The 22,421-nt window shown below is 42.2% G+C and overlaps 1 protein-coding gene across 6 annotated transcripts; it reads right to left on the reverse strand.

Annotated features, from left to right (window-relative positions):
• Nucleotides 1–2,720: 2,720 nt before the first annotated feature.
• On the reverse strand, nucleotides 2,721–15,478 carry LOC133921131 (uncharacterized). 6 transcript variants are annotated; one of them, XM_062365889.1, is made up of 19 exons: nucleotides 13,887–15,478; nucleotides 12,695–12,780; nucleotides 12,248–12,613; nucleotides 12,069–12,152; nucleotides 11,535–11,987; nucleotides 10,873–10,939; nucleotides 8,986–9,181; nucleotides 8,726–8,829; nucleotides 8,387–8,596; nucleotides 7,950–8,188; nucleotides 7,642–7,866; nucleotides 7,349–7,573; nucleotides 7,218–7,271; nucleotides 6,983–7,048; nucleotides 6,755–6,892; nucleotides 6,531–6,584; nucleotides 5,061–5,120; nucleotides 3,973–4,338; nucleotides 2,721–3,890 (listed from the first exon to the last, which is right to left on the reverse strand). In XM_062365889.1, the coding sequence occupies exons 1-19, from the start codon at nucleotides 15,226–15,228 to the stop codon at nucleotides 3,726–3,728; spliced, it is 4,500 nt and encodes a 1,499-aa protein (XP_062221873.1). In that variant the 5' UTR covers nucleotides 15,229–15,478; the 3' UTR covers nucleotides 2,721–3,725. The 6 variants fall into 6 exon arrangements, with proteins under 6 accessions (XP_062221873.1, XP_062221871.1, XP_062221874.1 ...); XM_062365887.1 differs by having other exon boundaries at nucleotides 8,387–8,599; XM_062365890.1 differs by having other exon boundaries at nucleotides 7,349–7,570; nucleotides 13,887–15,477.
• Nucleotides 15,479–22,421: the final 6,943 nt, after the last annotated feature.

Raw genomic sequence — 22,421 nt, forward strand, 5'->3', positions numbered from 1 at the left:
GCCAGCACGCGATTATTTGCTGTTGGATCACTTGCGCAGGCTGATGGTAGGGTAAAGCAAGCAAGGTGCAGTGTTACTGTGACGACGAGACTGTTCCCGTGCCTTCTTACTGATCCTTACCCTGTTTAGACATGCTTAAAAGCAGCTTTTCTTTAAAAAAAAGCTATTCAAGCGGCTAACTTTTAGTCCTAATTTTTTATAATTTTTTGTTGACTGAGAAAACAATTATAGTTGAAATAAATTAAAAGCTAAGAAACGGATTGAGATAAGTTTTTCTAATTTTTGACGTACTGGAAAGATAAAAAAATATTATAAAAACTAACCACTAAAATTTAATAGTCACAACTGTTGTTGAGCTAATAAGAAGTTCTCAAGCTGCAGCCTTTGCTTTGGCGAGTTGATGCGTATCTGCATGTCAGTTTTATGGTTATACAAGTTGTCTCTTAGTTTATAGTGCGGTCGTTGTTATGGGTGATATTCCAATTACTTTAGAGTCTAGACCACTAATTAGTGCACATATATATATTAAGATATCTTCTTCAAAAAAAGGACTATAAAAGGCAAATTCGAGTTTGTTGTGAACCGAATGGTACACCCCCTTTAGTACTTCCTTGGCTCGGGCGATCACCACGGAATTACTAAAGTAAGTGGGAAATTGCCATGTAAGTGGGAAAGACCTGCAATCAACTTCATGTGGTAAATTTCGAAGTGCTAGCTTGAGCTTTTGGAGCAGCCAATAAGGAGGACATGAGATTCCATCCTTTTACTACTCTACCTCCTTTCAGTACTTCACGTACAAGAAACCGCACGATTATCTCCGAGTAGAAAAATCCTGAGCAGAGATCTTGCGTGATTAAATTCGCGGCCCTCAAATGATTACCGATGATTAAGCGCGCAATCAAGTGCCGTACGAGTAAAGCGGCCAGTTATTAACTCCATGCGAAGCTGAAGTTGATTTCTCCGGTACAAAGCGGCGGAGATTCAGGTCGATTCCATCGGCTAGTCAATAAAATCTCAAGCTACTGCGTGGAGCATCTCCTCCACGCACGACGATCAGTTAGCTAGCTAGCTTGCAAGCGAAAGAAAGCAACCTACCGGCCGGCATCTCCTTCCCTGCGGTGCACGTCTCCCGTCCCATCCATGTCGGATGAATGAACGCCACGCTTGCAAGCGACCGCGCGTGTCCGGCGATGAACACTACCTGCGACCAGACTGGTCTCGCCGTGTCATCATCTTTCGACCACAGCCAAGAGCCCAAGTACGTGAAACTGAACGTCAGGACCTGTACGATTAGCATCATTATTGCGTCCGAATCACCAGGACGAACGCCTGTTCGAACAGCAGCGGACCTGGAAATAAATGTGCGGTCGCATGGCACAGGGGGCCCGAGATGATGGAGGTAGGTCGTGTAGGCGCCAGCGCCACGCGCGCCACCGAATCTGCGTGGCTATCGGTCTCGCTTTTGCGCTGAAGGCGACGGAGCCACACGCGAGGACGAACAAGACGAGGACCCGGCACGGTGGATCGAAAGCCACCATCCATCGCAGCAGCAGCAGCGGGAGGAGGACGAGCAAATATTCCTTCCAAAAGCAACTCCTCCTGGCTATTGGCCAGCACTGCTCATTGGTCCCAGTTACTAGTGGATGAGATGTCAACAAAGCCAGAGAGAACAAGGACGAACTGGCCTTCGCTTGTGCTTTAAGCCTTTTGACCACCCTTGAGGCTCTCATCAGCTGGGCGGCAGTGCTCCAAATCCCCGGCCAAATCTCCGGAAAAAAGGTCATGGCCGCGTCTTCTAGAAAAAGCCTCGAGATAGTTTGACGAGGAACAGCGCGACAGTGGCAGGGCGGCCGCGGCAGGTCGGGCAGTGATATGAACATCAGATGATATGATCTGTGAGCGCTTTTGCGCGTGAAAGAGGGTGCTTTGGCTGCATCGTACATAGCCGGTGTACCTTCTGCAATTCTCTCGACGCGCTGTAGAGGTTGCTTTCGGCCGCGTTGGACGACCTGGTGTGTTGTCTGAAGGTTCGGCAGATTATTTTCTGTTTCTGCGGGATACGTAGCTGGATCGATTTTTGTACAGTAAAAAAATGGGGATGCATTTGTTTTCCGCTCTCTTCATTGTTCTTCGCTACGGATGCTGACGTGCACTTGTGCTGATAACGTGTTTCATTCGTACGGACCGTGTTAGTGTTCCTTCCTACAATCTTTGCGATGGCACGACAGTTAGCCATGAAACAGGGATCAAAGATAGTTTCGTGATTTTGTCCAACGTATTAGCCGCCTGGGTGCTTGATGCATACCGGAAAGAGGGCCTGGAAAGTACAGTAACCAAAGCCACATTAGCGTACAGAGGTTCAGGACAACAACATACAATGGTTCGCCCAATCAAATTGATACAACCAACAAGACCACTAAATGCGAATCTCTGACGAACTGAATCGCATGCGAAGTACAATGCCCATCTAATAATTGCTGGGCCTGACAAGCAATAAAAACTGATGCAAACAGGGGAACCAAACACAACAGTCAAAGGCCTACATGCGGTACACTGAGTGGCACAGGCATCGCACTCTTGTAGATTGCTATCTCTTCAGCTCCGTAGCATGCACGAAGAACTAATACCAATATTCTAGACAGACTTCCACAGGCAACTATTAACAGCAATCGCCACAGCAGAATTTACAGGAATGAAACATGATACCTTCAAAATCCTCCTGGTAACGAACAGATGAAAATATGTACTAAGCACGAGCTTTACAGTTGAGGCAAAACAAATTAATGTATGAACCCCTACCATCTGACCAAATGTGACTTCTGCAGTACCCAATCGACATTGTGCACAAGCAATGCTTAACCAAGGTTACAATCTGGACGGCACGCAGAAAAGGCCAGTCTCAGATAAGTTACAAACATATAAGTTGAAAAATCAACTACAGCACCTAATTCCACTTAAGAACTTACAGGTCTACTTGCCCATTGCTGTTATCTTGACATCTAAATAGACAACTATGTCCCCCCACCCCCCCCAACCCCAAAAAAAAGAGCTCTCAGCAAGCCACCAGTCAGCTAAAAGATGTTCCTCAGCCTGTATGACACCACATATCACCAGCAAGTAGCTGCCGAACAGTAGTAGCTGGACCTTAATTTTGGGCACCGTCTCTATCACTAAAAACATGGCTCAAGCGAACGCTTCTGTCCAATCTTGCTGGTCAACATGTCTCAAGCAAACGCTTCTGTCCAATCTTGCTGGTTAACACCGCTGCTGAAGTTTGTCCTGGCCCATGCTAATCGACCACTTGTACAACCAAAAAGAATTGGTAATTCTTTTTTCTTTGGCATAACTAAGCTACCATTTGCAATGGAACGAATGTACAGAGAAATTTTACAAAATCTGCACCCTAAACGACAATCCATATATACAGTTGATATGCTCTTTTTGGTATAGCCCAGGTAAATGAATCCAACCACATTGCAGTTCATCCGAGTGACCTCGATGGGGCCAAGCCTTCTTGTTACGGTGCCACACCATACATTCATTTATAATAACTCCATGCGCCATTGTACAACTTGGGTCCAAAAGATCACTGCTTGCCTGTAACCCTTGTGGCAATAACACTGGCCAGGCCCGTGCTGCTTGTGGTTTTCAGTTGTGAAAACCAAGCTTGCAAACTGTTTCGTTGCCTTCCATGAGAGAATAAACCAGCTTGATCTCAACTGCTCCTATCCACCAGGTTCTTGCAGATTATGAGCCTGTGTATTTCGATCCTGTGGCTTCTCTTTAGATAGAGAATCCCGAGGAACATAGACATACCCCTTTGGAAGGCGTTGGTTCTGTGTAGAAGCTTGATCAGATGTCATAACAAGCTCCTTTTGAAAAGCTTCCCTCTGTTGCATGGTTGTGCGCTCCACAATTAGCCTGGCGTGAGAAACATATTAAAACCTGAAAAGATAAGTAAAGAGTACGCACCTTCATATCTTTTGTCTTCTTTTCTCCATCTTCTAGTTTCTGTGAGGCAATAGCTGGTCTCTGTGGAGGTTGCTTACAGGCAAGTGATCCCCTCTCACTCAACTTACGTTTAAATGATATCAATGTCCTCAAGCTATCAGCTGTGTTTCCCTCAGCATGTGTGTTATTCAAAGAAAACCTTATGGTCTTTTTCCCAGAAATAGTACTGTCCACTGTGACATCATCAGATTTTTGCACGGTTCCACTGTACGTTTTGTTAACTGAAGTAGTGGCAGATTCTGAACTTGCTCTGGGAGCAAGGTAAGAGAAACCAACAGTGTCCTTCGTTTTGGCAAGTATGTCATGGTCACACAGAACCGTCTCTCTCTGACATAATACACAACACGATATTAGGTGATAGTAAGAAGTAAAAACTAAAGCACCAAGTTCAATCTGTTTAAAAAACATGTAATTTGACAAATTCCAGTTTAACCAGTAAGTTCAGTTTGTCAGTTATCACTAGTTTTAGTTAATTCCTTATCATAAATCAAAACTGGCCCTATGGGTCTACTGTACATAGTTATAAAATGAAGTAATGTACTAGTTCAAAACTGACACAACGACCAGTTATGCTATTTTGAACAGCAAACAGTGAATCAGAAATGGACTGTGCAAGTAGCAGCATCTGTAAAATAACACCCACATGAACATAAATAGGGTAAATGTGAATGTTCAAATCTTTATGGGTACCTGGAACCCCCCCCCCCCCCCCCCCCACACACACACACACCCAGACACCAAGGGGGCGCAAAAGAAGGAAATGAAAGCCCTCCTAGATAGGATACCAGTACTCCCCTTTGTCCAAGGCAAAGTCCCATTCCCTGGACATGAAGTAAACATACAAAAGCACCACACATTCAGAAGGTTGCTAACTGTTGAATTAGACAAAGCAGCGGGATGAATACACTATGTCCCAATGGAGTCTTTCGAATTCAAGCATGAATGTCATATATGACTGTTAAGAAAAGGTGTTTAGGTAAAAAGTAGTTCCCTGATGTAGTTCAACTTTCAAGGCACCAAGTTCCAGTGGAATTTATAGCTGAACATACCTTCACCTTCTCTCTCTTAATTATCCTCTCACACAAAAGGCGCAGTTTTTCCAATTCAACCTGCAAAAAGATGATATATTTACATATAAGAATCACTGGAACAAATTTCACTAAAAGAAAAAAAAGGGGCGGCATCTGAAATTAAAAAAAAAACTTCAACCAAAGACACGCAGTTATTTACACCCCTGATAACATAGATGCCTCACATGTGAGCAAAGTGTATCAATATGCAGGAAACCAGGAACCATGTGGACAGTAAACATGAATGAACTGTTTTACATGATGCACCACAATGACTCCAAAAGGTGCATCTGGATATGGGTGTCGGAATTTGACTAGGATTCGGTGTCCAATTCGGCAAAGAAAATTTGGATACGCGAAATAAAACTCGGATTCCAACTTGGATTCGGAGTGTCCGATTCGGCCACAAAAAAAAAAGGGCACGGGTGTCCAGGTAACACTACATTTAATATGTCACAGCACTCGATGATTAGATCAAAAAGATAGTAAAAAAAGAATAAGTAGTTCCACTAACCAACAGTTCCAAGCATGGTCAATAAGAACAAACCAGAATTCAGGAAAAAAATTAACAACTAAATTCAGCTAAATAGGATCATGTAATACAAAATAACACTGATCCGATGTTAGAAAGTTCAAGAAGCACACCGAATCAACCTCTAACACACCCTTCAAGAATGAATTAAATTAGGCATGTGTCCTTTAGCTAAATTCAGCATAACAACAACAGAAGGGATCCTACACCAGGTTCTGGTCTTCATATGATAATGGAATACATGTATATCAATTTACTTTGTATGTCTACTAATTTACTTCTTAAATAACCAAGTTATCAATAACAAAGAAACGCTAATGAGTCATGATGGCAAAAGCACGACACTCTTCATATACCCATATGACCACTCTGCACAACTACTACTATTCAGCCAATGGACACAAACTTTTAGGATGATCCATCTTGCCCAAGTAATAATTCAACAAACCGTTGCAAGTCTAGCAACCTCTGGAAATATCTACAAAAATGCTTATATGAGTAACAACTGATGAGATCTGACCCAAGTGCAGTGGTAATATGCCCAAACTGTGCGTAGCTTGTTAGAGACAAGCAAACCAGACAGTTTTTACCAAGTAGCTAAAGTAATTGATAGGTTTTACACTCATCTACATATAATTTGCAGTGATTAATGAGGTTTCGTATCACCTGACAATAGATATTTCAAACATGGCATAACAAAGCCATTGTTTGGAGCGAATATTGAAAAGTATAAAATAGTTGGGAAAATAGAATGGCCATAATCGTATTAGTGATAGAAATAAAGCAGGACGTCTGCAAGATATTCGTCCTAAAACATTCAGAGCACTTTAAACATTCTACAATAACTGAGCAAAACATTCTATGTTACCAAATACACAAGGAAATCAAAATAACATATGTAAATCAGAAATACTCACCCTCATCCGTTTCATGATCTTGAGCTCGTCAGGTCCATATTGTTGCGCATCAGCCTACGTAAAATTTTCCAAAAAGACACTAAGATACAGAAAATTAATCGTGCCAACACAAGACTGGCATGAAGAACATGCATGCCACCTTTTGGCCCATGAGAGGAGCAAATTGAGCATCATACAAATCAAGAGATCCATTACTCAAAGGTAGCTCTGATACTGCCCCTTACCTCTTTCTGCTCTATGCTATGTTTGCCGCAATATGCTTTGTGCTGTAACATAGTACCAAGCCCTTTTGTGTTCATGTAGAAACCAGAGCTTCTGGCACAAGTAGGATGAAAAGTTATGTCGCAGTCCCCACTATTACACTGCATGGTCGGAAGAGACAAACTTAGCAAGATTCTAAATGCTTGGTTTTCTAGTCTAGATTAGATAAGCAAGCAAAGATGGTGTTGTACCCTTAAACACATGCCAACATTGCGGAGGCAGACACAACAAGTAACTTTTCCCTCTGCAAGGCTTTCCTGATAGAAAGATGTAGCAGAAAAAAAAATGTACAATATGACATGCTAATGACACTGAGAAAGAAATAGAACTTTTCATTAAATGAACAACCAAAACGGTTGTGAAGCTTCTACTTATTCTGAAAAATAAAAACTAGGAGAAACTGCAATGAAGGACAGAGATGCATACCATTCCTTCTATAGGACTATCTTGTCCCCTCACGTACTTGGTGCCCAACAGCCACTGTGAAAATATTTGAAAAAATATAGGACTTAACAAGGAAGACATGTTTAAACAATACGTGATTATCGTCTAATTACCTCAGCACAGAAAGCATGAACCCACTGCCCATCTGCAGTCTTTCTAAAAGCACCAGATGTGCCATGGCACATACCACACCGCGCGAAGGATAACTTCCTGCCATTACAATCTGATTGGTTACTAGTGACTGCAGCTTCTGATGAAACATCCTCACAAAGTTCACAGTTCCAGGGACCAATAGAATTCTCCAGATTTCTGTAGCAATCTATGTGGACAGCAGCCTGCTGAACAAGTCAAAGTTAATAGCACAATACAGTATAAGACTCGAAAACTCAAGCAAAATCCAAAGCACCTTGCATCTGGAGCAGACAAATATTCGGTTCAACACAGTCTCACTTCGCATGCAAACATCACAGTAGAGTACATTTTCTTTTGAGAAAATCGGCATATCGAAACTGCCGAAGTTATTATCTTGTGATACTTTGCTGTTGGATGACTTTGATGAATCCTTAGTCCGTGGCAACGAAGAAGTCCGCTGGCCAACTCTTGAAGATCCAGCAAGAAGTTTTGGAGAACTCTGCAAGCACAAAAAAGGTGAGATCCATAGCATCTACAACATGTACTGATTTCTCAATTGACCAATTGAACGCAGCAACAAACCTCAGGTGCCACATCATCCTTTGCATATTTTCTCACAGTTGAATTCCGTGAGGAGGATGCAATAGCAGCTGCAGCTAGTACAGCTTGGGCTTCCTTATGTCTCTTTTCTTTGCGCCCACGTTTCTTAGCTTCTCTAACATCACGAAGAAACTGATTCACAAGAATAAGGTCCCATTTTCTTTTACTGAAAGCATCCAGCTCGCGAGAAAGATTCTGGACAACCTTTGCTATCAAATCTTCTGCAAGAATGAAGTAGAAAACAATCTCAGGAAACTGAAGAATGACAACTTCGTTCATGGGACAGTTTCGAAAGTATTGAAGAGAGGAATTGGAACAAAATGAGCAATTGAGAAGTTAACAAGGTTAGATCATTCTTTACACTCGTATATAAAAGTGTAAGGGGTGCACGGAACAAACGCAGCGAGAAATATTCTTACCGTATCTGTGCTTCAGAACAACGGCATTGTCAAGCAGCCGAGCTTGTAAGTATACCATCTCCCCCTCTACTTCATCATCAGGTGAATGCTCAGTAATTTTCAAGGATTTTGCTTTCAATACTTGATCTGCTGCAGTTGTTTCTATTGTATCCTCAAGTTTTACTGAGGAATCAACAGGTACTTTCTCATGGGAAGGATACGATGGTTCTTCTACTAACATCAGACAAAGAAAGTAAGATCAGTTAAACCTTGATGCAAAAATATTATTTGCAACATTAACGTGCAAACTTTGTACATTGCTAATAAATAATTAACTGGAAGAAAATACTAATAAGTTACCATGATGATATGGTGCCTCGTTATTCTGCTTGAAAGTAATGTCCCAATGATGGGTCATCTTTTCCTTAATGAATGGATGAATATAAGAATGTGAACCATCAAAGCTGCATACAGCGAAAGAGGGGGTGAACAACTACTTCCAAGAGTGCCTTCTTGGTTCATGCATAAAAAAAGGGCTTTGGTACCAAAATGAAGCAGATCGATAAAAACAACAGTAGAACCAATATTCAATCAGTTATACTTATAGGTTACCAACTTACATAAAGAAAGGTTGTCCATGAAAGCAATTTGAATCATGATCACAAGGAGTTCCGATGTCATCTTCAACTGAATTTTCCCCATCTCTAGCATTATCACCCTGAGAAAAACAATTATCCAGTGAAGATACACCTTCCTCCAATTCTGAGCCAAGTTCAGCCTCAGTCAAATCATTGCTTTTCCTTCCGAGTAATATACCTGCCCATCATTATATTGTAAATTTTTTTTTTGGGGGGGGGGGGGGGGCACAAAACTAAAAGTGTGCAAATAACTCGCAAAAAACAAGTGAACAATAGCAAGCAAGAACCAATATTGAATATAATGCACATGTGACTTCCTTTTTACAAGATCAAAAATTAGATCAGTGCATCCAAGTCCATAAAAGAGGTGTAGAATTTTTTTCTATTGATTACCCATAATGCGGAGATTTCTATATCTTTGAGCAGTAGTGCTTCAATTTCGCCAATTGCTGTTGTGTATTAGATCATCTGAGCCCACAAAAAAAATGAAATCATAATTACTCTAGGAGGGAAATCAGGCCATGATCCTTACTCCTAAAAATCAGAGACACCTCAATATTCACAACAGAGCCATGGGTAAGTGAAGAAGGCTGCCAAAGCAGCATGAACATGCCTGTATTTGCTTTGGCTTCAGCTATAAGATTTCAAATTCAACAGTTCTCATCAGAGACACCTCAATATTCACAACAGAGCCATGGGTAAGTGAAGAAGGCTGCCAAAGCAACATGAACAGGCCTCTATTTGCTTTGGCTTCAGCTATAAGATTTCAAATTCAACAGTTCTCAGGGCCCTTAAGTGGTTGGTCAACCAAGTAAAGGTAAAGCACCATGAGAAAATGCAATGCCTTCAATTTCATGTATTTTTATTCCCCCAAAAGAAATCAAATTGTGGAGCATCAGTCTAATTTACATCCAACTTGAACAGCTTCAGATGAAAGAAACGTTACAGTGCTTTAAGCCCAGAGGTGAGTTAGCCTACCAAGCAAAGCACATTACAGTGCACAAGGAGAAAATTGCATCTATATTTTACATTATGAAATATTGTTAGCAACAGTATATCAGTATTTCTTGTGCATAACAGTTCGGAATGATATTGAGGAAATGGCAACTGTCAGCATCCGAATTGGTACAATGATTTCTCTTTAAACGGAAAAAGGGTAGTGAGTTGCCACAGAGCACATGCATCGCAGTAGCAACTAGGAAGAATCAGTCTTGTCTAATACAGGATGATTATACCACAGTCCATTCAAACTAGGAAGATTTCAATAATAGCACTTAACCCACACTTCGTTCAAGATATAAATGTATAACCAACAGCACTGCCAAAAATAAGAACACTTAGATTACCTTGTAACCTTTCAACCACACACAATTAATAATGTCTTAAGTAGTTCAAAATCAACACGCACATCCGATGTGCACACACACACAGAGGGAAGGGGGATGAGACATTCTAGCCCTTAAAAAGCAACAGGAAGTCCAACTTGAGCTAATAAAATCCACAAAGCTATAGCAGACATTGCGTTATGAGAAAATGCAGCCAAGATAGTACAAAGGGCATGATGCGGGCATGCAGCACAACTGAGAAAATGCTGGAATTTTTTTCCCAGGGCACATTTGAGATTTCAGTGCACTTTGAATGGGCAGGCCTAAGTAGTCCTTTTTCCTAAACTGGTTGTCTGGTATCTGGCAATTCATCTACATAATTTGCTTCCTGATTAATTTTTATTTAAAATAAAAGGAACTTCCAGCGACTTATGCAACATAGCAAAGCAGGTCCTGCTTTTAGTGTCATCACGATACGATAAAAAATCATTAAAAAAAACTATGCGATAAAAGGTCAGAAGTAATGGTTCACAAAAGATTTTACCTTGATTTTCATTTGGTATCTCCGTGGAAGTACCAAATTCTTTAATTCCAGAGGTGTTGTTCAGTATCTGTCACAAGGATGTGAATCAAATTGCATCCATGATGAAAGATTACTTCCCTAGGACCATATAACAATGACAGCACAGAACAACCCCTCAGACAAGGTATATTGGAGGGCCACTACTTTAGAAAATTGGGAGACAAAAAATGCTAATGGCGATAACACTAAAAGCCATCAGTCTGCTATATGGTCAGTTGAGCTATTTGTAATAGGAAAGAAAAAAACACGTTGAGAGAGTGAGGGGGGGGGGGGGCTTTCCAATCATAAGAGGCTGAAGGTTACATTGCAGAATCATGGCAAGTCTTCCATAACATAGCCGTGTGTCAAATTAATACCATATAGCAAAAAGTACTACCATTTAAGCAACCTGACCTTTGTAGAATTAAAAGAAAAAAGTACAATGGAGCAGCAAACGAAATATATATTCCCCTATAAAAAACCCCTGCCAATAATATCTATCTGATTTCCATATATAAGGAAAAATAAGGAAACTATCATCCAAAAATCAAAACTTCATGCTCAACACCAATTAAAAGGCAAGAAAGTGAAGAAACAAACAAACTTTACATAATACTCAAAAAGTCAAAAGTAATATTTCTTACCAATTTCCCATGTTCTTCATTTGAAATATCCTTGCTGCCGATCGAAGAAAACTCCTTAGTAGATTCTTTTTCAAAATTTTCAGCAGGGGAACACTCAAGATTAGCCCCTTTGTTAACCGCACTCTTGTCTCCATTTTGCAAAATAGCTACACCAGTTGCACATGCTGTGTTTTTATCTTTCAGAACCTTATTGTTGCTTTTAGATCTTGTTGGTGAGGGCTTGATTACAATAGAATCCAACACGTCAACAAGTGCACCTTTGTCACTTTCTGGAACCAACGGACTCTTCACATCAACAGTATATGTGGCATCAGACCAATCTGGTTTGTCATCTTGCACCACCAATGAGCTCCTTTTAAGAGTCCTTTCTTGAACACCATGTATATACGCAGAATTTTCAAGCCACTTTATAATCTTCAACTTCAAACCATGGGAAAAAGTGGTAGTTTCACCCTAGCAATCAGAGAATCAGCAAAACAGTTCGTAAATAAATTTGGCATAGTAAGTATATATAAGATATTCTTCATGAAGTACCACGAGAGCAGCTTCCAAGGATTCCGAAGATATACCCACTTCGGACGCTATATCACCAACGCTAACCTTTCCACTGTCAATTAGCTGCAAAGACAGTGCAGAGATCAATGCTTTTGCTTCACAATGGTTGAGAAGTAAATTAATGCACTCTAACTGGACTTTATATGAGGAACAGTTACCTTTCTAAGCAATACCGCAATATCACCAGAACTTCTCATAAAATCCCCACCAACAGAGGGATCAGTATCTGTTTCCATGCTTCGGATTGGTTGAGTGTTTGCATTTGTAACCATGTGAGGAAAAACACCTTGCTGGATAGTCTCTACTCTGATCAGGTTACCAGAGCTAGAGCTACTGGTTTCACAGCTCATGAATCTGTCCTTGTTTTTGCGTGTGAATCTTAGTTTTGGAATTTTCCCAGAGACACGATTTGTATTATTTGACCTCACTTCTGTCGGGCTCTGTTCAGAAGCATTGTTACTTTTCTCTACAGAGTTGATGTATCCAACTGCGAAATGCTTTGAGCAAAATGCTTTCAACTCAACCTACAAGAGGGGGGGGGAGTGATCAACAGTAACCTCAGAAAGGCTAATGGCAACCAAAAGAAAACAAAAAAAAGGTCTAACATTAGGATGTCCAGGTTTCCCCCAGATCTCCATTTGATGCTTTGAATCTCTTGCACATATAGGATGAAAAGGCGTCCGGCATGTCCCTGAAAACCACACGAACCTTAGCAGCATACACATAAAAAAAGGTAAAATGTATGGGCAGTAATTGAGTACTAGTATTCCTTTACAGTAGACACTAGATAAAAAATAAAAAAAAGATCGTAACTCAGAAGAACATAAGTTGAGGGAAGAATGTGAAAGAACTCAAAACCCAACAATATTCATATTGCGGTGGGCCATGAGAAAATATCGTATATAAATAGCTTGTTCACTGGGCCAAGAAAAGTTTAAAATGCCCATGATCGGGTGTTCAAACACAAGAAAAGTTTAGGTGAATCGGAAACAGAAAAAAAATACAGCTTGCATATAAAAGAACAGAGTTCACTAGTATTGTCTCAAACCATAATACTGAGCTGCATACATTTTGTGAGAGAACTGTAACATACATTATTCTGACTTCAGCAAATTCTACCGTAATTTAAAATCTCAATTTGATACTTGATTGAAATTTAAACTGTTTAACCGGTTACACAGTATCAGGTCTTTAAACTTTTAAGTCACATATTGTAAATTGATGTGTATGCAAGTGTGCCAAAACTCGTAAGGAATAAGGGTCATAAAACTTGCTTGATTAAAAAAGGTATATCACACCAATGCCTCTTGCGAAGTATAAAATAACAGTTTTGGGGTCGTCCATCCAGAAGAGGGATGTTCCTTATGGAAGCTTATCGTATATGTTATCAAGCATTCTTACTCCAGCCTGGTACTGATGTTGGAATAACCATGCTTCAACAGAAACAGCACACTACACCCAATTTCGAAAACCTGCCCCTTTCTGCACATCAGGATGTTTTGCGTGACTTTCGATCGAAAAAGATAGTGAGCCAAAGTTGTTAAGTATTTCATTGCTAGTAAGTTAAACTTGAAGTCACAAAATTCAAGAAAGACAGTTGTTGAGCAAAGTCATAGTCTAATTCCATAATTGAAGTAGAGTAGTGCATCTACAGAAGTTCTACATTTCCCTAAATAATTGCATAATATTTTCACAAATTATTATAGAACATAAAATGCATCTCTTATGAACATAATAATTATATTTGTCAGTCATGCTCAGTTTGTCATTATGGAGACATGGAGCAAAAACACATACCATGGGTACACCGAATGCATGCACCATGCTTAACCTTGCAAATACTGCATACCAACTTCATACGATTATCTTGGACATTTCCGAGATTAGTTACAGGTTCCATTGATTTCATGTCCTCCACAAAAACCTCAGGTGTCCACAGACTACAAAACAAGTGCACGAATTTTAGGTGGCCAACACCTGCATTTCGAGTAGGCTCCACTTTTACAGGCTTCAGAGCCCCTTTCTCCTTTGGGCATAGAACACAAGGCATTGATGGGGTGCTGCCAGCATCTTTATTTGACAACCGCCCTGTCGACTCCAAATACGTACACCAAGCACACAACCATTTCCCATCTGGCACAACATGTAAACCGTAACACTTCTGGTGCACTGATACATTGCAGTTGCTGCAGTTAAGTATCCTATTGGACTCCATGGCACTCTCTCCTAGACAGCAAACGTCACAGCTTGAAGAAGCCTCAGCTCCCAAGTGCGGAAGCTGAACAAGCTGCTCTAACCCAGCATTCGCACCCAAGAGCTTCCTCTTCTTGTTGGGTCGTTCTGAAGTGAGAACAAACCGGCCCTTTGCTCCTAGCAGCCAATTCAGTGAAGTTCCTTCCTCCTCTCCACGTAGTGCTGAAAAAATGCCACTGCTGCTCCCGGCTTGCTCTGCTTCAAATGGTCGCTCCCCTAGTTGTACAGCCACTTCATGTATGCCCTGTTCTCTGCTTTGCCTGTTGAGCACTCTGCCACTGACCATCTGTTGCACAACCACGTCATGTATGTCCTGCTCCATGCTTTGCTCACTCCTCTCTTTCTGACTAATCAGACGCCCACTTTGCTCACTGCGCTCTCTGGTACTGACCACTTCTTCACCACCCACACCCAAATACGAGCTTGTTTCAGCGACAGCCACGTCAAATGTCTCAACGTTGTGCATTGATTCTTTGCCACTGCCCAGAAATGGTACTAGCAGACATGAGTCAAGCTTGCCGTAGCCGAATGGGAACTTTGGCCTCAACATTTCGACATCAGCCAATGTCACTGGACGGAAATACGGCTCAAACTGCTCCCACACGCCTGCCTTTGCAGGGCGCGCTACAGTTTCCTGCGGCGGATGCTCGGCAGCAACATCCTCAGGAGGAGGAGGCTGAAGCTTTTTATGCTTCTTCCGCGCGTCCCCCGGCCCCGACCAGCTCACGAGCCGCGCGGGCAGCGTGGGGATCCTCGGCGCCCCCTCCTCGCCCTCGAACGGCGTGCGCAGGGCCAGCGCCTTCGTGGCCTGCGCGTACAGGTCGACCCCGAAACCAGGGGCCGCCCCCTCGGGCGAGACCTCGGCGCGAGCCATGTCCCCGCTCATAACGCCTCGTCCGGGAAGTGGTGCATCGCCGCCGGAGCCCCCGGCGGAGGCAGCGTCGTCGGGGGAGGCCTCCGGCGAGGCGCGGGGCTGAGCTAGGGTTAGGGTTTCGTCTCGAGCCCGGGACTGCGTTTCCCTTCCGCGCGTTCCCTTTCCTCGCGATTTTTTCCCGTCCCGAGTTTTTCGCGTGGGTTTCGGATCCAATGGGAGGGCGGAGAGAGCTCGGCGTCAGGACACGGATTCTGTTTGTAAAGTGAGGACTGAGGACCGAGGTGGCACGCAGCCTGGCTGACTGCCATAAAGGCAACTTTTTACTACACCGTCCAGTTCACACTGAAGTGCTCCGTGCCATTTTACCGTGTCTAGGCCGGGCTTTGTTTCTGGGTTCAATCTTATCGGGTTGGGCTGGCCCAGGCTAATAAACCAATGCGAAATAAAAGAAGGTTTTGCGGATTTTGCTAGTACTTGATGCGAAAGTTTATCTTTGCATTTCGAACTAGAAAATATCTTCATACTGTGTGTTTTCAAAATAAAGGTATCATGACTTAGCGCTCTTTGGAAGGGTAAATAAAAATCATTTAGTGGTTGGCATACATTAAAGTCGATGTGATATAAGTAAATGACAAATCTTGTTAAGATGTGATATTTAAATTGTGGAGTCCAGTCATTTTTTTTTTCTGAAAGCGGAGGAACCCAGCGCTTTTGCAGTGCTCCTGCTCAAAACCCAGCGCTCTCCCCAACAGCGGCGCTCTCCCCTAACGGCGATAGCTCTTCCTAGGTGGTGGTGCTCTCCCTCGATGGCGACAGCTCTCCCCGAGCAGAACCTCTCCTATTGCACCCTCTTCCATGTCATCTTCGTCGATTTTGTGCCAAGAACCACTCCTGGACCTTGCGATTTGGGGAGATCCAGTGTTGACTCCAAATCTGCGATTTTTTCAGGAATCAATTTGTGGAGATCAAGTGCTTTGTATACTCTTGAATCGATATTTCTGTGGTGGAGGTAGCGCTGATGAGGGAGATGAGTGTGGGCTTGGCCTAGAATGTGGAGCTGTGAAGGAGCTTGAGGAGCTGCGGGAGGAGCACCTGGAGGTACGCGATGAGAGCGGCAGCCAGCTGCGTGCATTGGTCCCTCTTGTGGAGCAACGCGTCGACTAGCGACCCCAGTGCCGAGGGTGGGGACGACGCAGTGGCGTCCAGTCGGTGGGTCGCTCGTGGAAGATTATGACCATGAACCCCAACAGCTCGTCGGTGTTTAGCCTGCGTGATCGCGTCCAGTTCCGTGGCCACCACCAGCTTTGTGTCGTTGTCTGATTTTGAGCAACCAGATTCAGCCGATGCCAATTGTCGGCGTCAGCCCACACCAACAAAAGAAGAAATCAGCTATGGTCAGGCTCTCAATCGTCGGAAGGTTTCTGGTCCATTCTTGATTCATCGATATTCAGGGTCCGTGTCACATCCCAAAACACTAATTACGGGGCTAAACATGCATAATCATCATGACGGTATGTTTTATGCAATTGGTTATTATTTTCGATATTTTGGGAGTAAAAATGATATAGTAAGAGATAGGAAGATCCTAAATACCTTGAAGAAAGAAGAAAGAAAAAAAGGAAATTACAATAAAATTCAGCAAAAACCCTTCTCGCGATCTGACTGGGCTCAACCACGGTGTGACCACCACGTGGACAGCCACGTAGACTTGCTACATGGGCTTTCCACGGTCTGACCAACCCTTACTGCGGTCTGACTGTCAGTGCACAGAGGCTCCCTTAAGTAAGGGATCGCCTCTCTCACTCCTTCTCTCTCTCATTTGCCTCTCTCTCTCTCCCTCTCATTCACTCTCTCACTCCAACAAATCCTAGAGAGAGAGAGAGCTCCAAATTATCATGTCAACGGTCAAAGATCAAAGGTGATGACTCCCACGAGCTTTTCGGAGGACTTCCCTGATTTTCTTCCCCCTTTCCTCCCCGTTGGAAGGGTTTTCTCGCTGTTTCTTCCTCCGCGAGTTCATTCACCCTCCAAGAGTCAAATCAATGGATCAAAGTTTTCTTTGAGGATTTCGATCCAATATAAAGTTCCGCTATATCGAGATAAACACCCCCTTATCATTTTCCCATCGTTTCCTAGCCCTAGGCGATCGTCGTTTTGATTTTTGCGTAAAATCCTAGTGAATACTAGGTCTAGATCTCATTTTTGGGGCTTTACGTGTTTGGACTGTGCATGTCATCCGAACAATCATAGAATATATTTTCTTAGTCCTATGGAGTATTTTGATGCCCTTCATCGTCGAAGGTTTCGCTAGAGTCCTCGCTGGCGATCCCGCGAATGTGCTGCCAACAGGGTCTGGCGGTCTGACTGCCACTAGAGCCGGTCTTACCGTCGGTAGATCGGTTCAAAATATATGAATTTAGGAGTCATACCGCCGTTATGGCCGGTCTGACCGTTGGTCGGCGGTCTGACCGTCACTTTACCTTCAGTCTGACCGCTAGGGCCCTAAACTCTCTACACGCTCGCGATCTGACCGTCATAGGCACGTTAGTCTGACCGCGAGCTATTCAAGGCTTTGTGCACTTAGGTTATCTCATACGGGGTTTCAAACTTTAGAACCCTACTCATCTAGCGATCTTTTACAAATATTTTTAAAACACGACACTCTATTATTATCCAAGCATGCATCATTTACATATTTTTCTACAATTCATTTGGTTATGCAATGCATTCTTAATTCGTTTAGAAAGCAATGCAACGATGATCCAAGCGAGTGAAGGCGGCGCCGAGCTACCAGAGTTTTGTGAGTACTGTGCGGGCAGTATCAGGCAACCGTCAGAGCAGCAAAGCAAGCGTCTAAGCATATTACACCTTTGTTTAATTGAATGTAGTCTAAATTGATAAGTTGTGTTATGTACATTTCTATGGTTAGTGAGTTGATTTCGAGTTTAGATGGGTAAAACCTATATTGAATTGCATTACCTATACTTTGAGTTATTGATTATCCATATCCTTGTAGCCTTTTTAACCTTGTCGATGTCAAATTTTAGAATTATTCGAAATACTTAGCAATACATAATACTTGGAGTCGGGTTATTATATGTACCAATTATGGATTAAGTCTTGCGAGTATCTTCATACTCGCACTACTCTTTCAGGTACTGTCGGTGAGGAGGAGCTCGTGTTTGGCTACTTAACGCCCGCTAATGTAGATGGCGAGAATGAGTAGTGCAAACTACTCGTGTGGCATATTTTTAGGTGGAGCATAATAGCATATGGCTTCACCTAGTTTTTGGTGCTAATATGTGCTATCATTCGCTGCATAGTTTCTAGTTTTGGTTAGGAGTTGATTTATTCCTTACACTCCTAGCTTTATTGTGTTGTAAATTATGTAAATGGTTAAGTGTTTAAGAACTTATAATATAATTTAATTACTCGTTCTTTCTTAAGCTTGTTGTGGTGTTATATGTTGAAAAGACATGTGTTACGATCTTAGACACAAAACATGTGTCGGGACTACCGAAATTTGATTCTAGTTAATCATTATGAATGTGATTATTAGATCATTCCTGATAATTTAATTAGAATACAATTTGGACGGTTATTCATAGTCTGAGGGGAGAGATTCTTCAAGTAACATGTGGGTGATATTGTTGTGAACACATTGCTTGCATGTCTATGATAAACCTTGGTGTGGCTCTACTGCGAAGACATATTAGTTATAATACAATTTGGACGGTTCTTCATAGTCTGAGGGGAGAGATTCTTAAAGTAACATGTGGGTGACATTGTTGTGAACACATTGCTTGCATGTCTATGATAAACCTTGGTGTGGCTCTACTGCGAAGACATATATGCCTGCAGACGGAAGATAAACCACATTGCGCAGCACCTCTCGCTTATGTCCTTGAAGCACAGGAATTTTGGACGTGTAGTGAACAAATTGAAGAGTAAATATCTACATAGATAAGAATGTTCAATACATGTTGGAGTATGAACATTGTTACTGAAATGCTAAACTATGTATAGTCTTTGTGATCCATATACAATCTTGTTTAGAATGAGATGGAAAAAAAATGGAAAAATTTTGTACTCTTGAATTCTCGTGTTTCTTCCATTTTGCTAGTGACTAGGCCGAGGAGAAGATAAAAAAGACAATAAAATGACTTGAACACTTGTTGCCCATGTTTTTAACATGCACTTGGCAAAATATTACAGTATACTCGACGACAGCAACAGCCTGCTCAATAAGGATCTTAAAATTGGCATGCTCGCACAAGGGGGCTTCCTCTTCTTGCTTTGTTGCCCTCCTACTTCTTGAACATTCAGCCCTCCATGTGCAACCCTGCAGAGGTCAATTGAATTATGATATGAAAATATATTGCTACATGTATCAGAAAATTTAAATGAACTATTAAAAGTTCACAGTAATTGGAATCTTGAGTTCTTGACATGTACTAGAATCTTGACATGTACTAGAATCTGACAAATGAATTAAGCAAAATAATCTGCGAGGATATGCAGGTATGCTGACACTAGAGGTTATGAAAAAAAAAACTAAGGATATTTCAGATTTCAGCGAATAGAATGTGCTACAGTCTATAGGTGATGGATGCAAATGATAGAGCTACTCCTATAACCACACACAAACAACCACCATATATAATTACCACATGTGAATTCAGTGGAAACCGAATTACTCCAGAAAGGATGTTTCAAATCATGGAGGAATTAAGTGGAAACTATGTGCAAAGAAAGAATATATGAAAATCCTTAATTTAGTTGATGACAATAGAGAAGAAACACAAATTTCACATATGGGAGACACTAATTGTTGGACTCTAAGTGAGGATACAAACCAAAATGACCTCCCTAGTAACTCTGTCATGCCTAAAATTATAGGTGCATTAGACTCAAGAATTCATAATAGCGCCACTACCTTCCTCGGAAATTCTGGTGGCCAGGAGATTGCAAAATCAAGTAGTGCCAACCCAGTGTTACAAAATGCCAGACTTGAGTTAGATTCATTCAAGAATTCTTTGCAGTATTCTGTATACATTGAAGCAAAGAGAAGGAGTGCCTTACATGCGTAACAACCACAAATTCACATGCAATGATTTTCATATCAAGAACCTCATCCACAATTGTTCAACATAAGATCAAAGCCGATGTGAAACTTGTTCAACACAACTTGGTAGACAGAGGGAGAAAAACGGATTGAGGATGACTACATATGCTCTTCCTTGCTCCATGGAAATCCCAACTGCCGCTCCTTGCTTTGGGTCCGGCCAGTGCTAGCGTAGCGGCCGAGGGTGCCCTCCTTGTTGTCGTTGACCGTGCCATGCTTGTGCTCCCAGACCTCCAACGGCGTGTGCCCGGGGAGCTATGTCGCGTCCATCGCCGCACTAGAGCGTCGCCCCTGCCCCGCCTTGATCCACGATTTCCCCGTTGCGTTGTCGTTGTCGCTGTCGTCGGCCCGCTGCATGGCCATCGCAGGAATCCATGCACGATGGCGTGCGGCACATGAGGATGTGGATGGAAGTCGAGGGGGTTCGTGGATGGAGGCGCGAGTCGTGCAGCGGCGGGGCACAGTGGGATGGATCAGCGAGCCACGTGCGGCGAAATCTTCATGGAAATGGAGGGCAAAAGAGTCAATTCGCACTTTCCTTAATTTTGTCAAACTTGTCTGAAACATTAGATAAAAAAATATGGAGGGAGTATATTGCAACTAGCTATGAACACCGTGGATCAAATTGTACCTGCTCATATCTTTAAGAAAATCTGCCTAAAGAGATAAGAAGTATGGAAGTAATGGTGAATATAATTCTATGTTCAATTTTTGAAACAACCTTGCTTTGTTTCAGGTATACTTGTTGTGGGCTTTGAGTCAGGTCGAGACTAGTAATAGAATTGTTTTACACATACCGTTGAGTTTGAATATGTGACATAACTTATTATGGTGCTAATAAAACAACAACCATTTTTTTTAAAAAAAACTATCATTTTCTAACAAAAATATACTTGTGAATTATTTATGAATATTGCATGACGGATCAAATACAAGACACGATTTTTACGTGAAATTTTTTTTTGAGAAAAAAAAATATGGGCATCAATCCATTGCTCTTCACTATACGAGGAGTTGTGTATAAACGTAGAGAAGTTATAATGAACCATCTACTCTCTCTGTATATATATGACAAAAACGACTCGAGTCTAATATGAATTAATCTTGAATGTGAGTCTAAATGCATCTCTTGCAAGGCCAATTAGGAATTCATATCCTATTCCAATAGAACACTCTTTCAAATAAATAGATAGGTTCTAGTCGGATAATAGGGAACCACGAGGGCGTATCCATCTTCCCTAAGCAGTCGAACTAGTAGCAAGAAGAAAAGGGAAAGTGGGAGGAAAGGAAAGGGGCGAGGTGAATGAGAAAGAGAGAAGCTAACTGCATAGCTTAGCAAAGGGAGTGCCGCCTGGCTCAATAACAGCCCACCCAACCCTTAGGCCAGCTTCAGCAAAGGTGGCAAACGCCAGCCACATCATTGAGCCAATGCGGATGCCGCCTCTGCTGGCCATATCGCCCCTATAGCAGAGCCTGTTTCTGGAGCTACAGTGATGCGGCTTGTAGCAGCGAGTGAACGGTAAATTTTCTGATGGAATAGAGCTCCTGTATCACTGTTCACAGTGCATTCTGTGGGTCCGATGTAAGGAGTAAAATAATAGAATGTAGGTAATATGGTAGCTGCTGAAGATAAAAAAACAAGAGATGATAGGAGATATTGTGATAATATTACATGGGATAAAGTTTTAGAATATATGCTGGAGATAACCTTAAGGAGAAAACTTTACGCTAACCCAATTCCTCTCTTTGTTACCCATGATCCAGGCATGCTACCACGATTCCCTCATTCGACAAACTCTCTTCTCACATCGTCACCTTCCCTTCTAGTCGTGCGTGCCTCTCCTCCTTTCCCTTTGGGCCGTTGTCACCCCTTTTTTGTTGCATATTCCTCTTCCTCTGCACCACCATGGCACCACGCCTCCCTCTCCTACTGCGCTATGAAACAGCCACCCAACATTGTTGAGCACCACTTAGTTGCCCTAAGGCGCGTGAGGTCGCCGATCATGTTGAAGCTGATGTGGTCTCATGCCAATTAACACCTAGGTAGGCTTAAAAACTAGTTTTAAATCATTATTAACAT

This window comes from Phragmites australis, chromosome 6 (genome assembly GCF_958298935.1).
Source record: "Phragmites australis chromosome 6, lpPhrAust1.1, whole genome shotgun sequence".
Classification (NCBI taxonomy): domain Eukaryota; kingdom Viridiplantae; phylum Streptophyta; class Magnoliopsida; order Poales; family Poaceae; genus Phragmites; species Phragmites australis.

What these genes read in the sequence shown, in the direction of transcription:
- LOC133921131 (XM_062365887.1), bottom strand. Translation starts at nt 15,228, where the DNA reads ATGAGCGGGGACATGGCTCGCGCCGAGGTCTCGCCCGAGGGGGCGGCC. An exon ending in ATGCATTCGGTGTACCCATG is followed by an intron (nt 12,781 to 13,886) that starts GTATGTGTTTTT and finishes TGTGGTTTTCAG; the next exon opens with GGACATGCCGGACGCCTTTT. An exon ending in GATACCAAATGAAAATCAAG is followed by an intron (nt 9,182 to 10,872) that starts GTAAAATCTTTT and finishes AATGATGGGCAG; the next exon opens with GTATATTACTCGGAAGGAAA.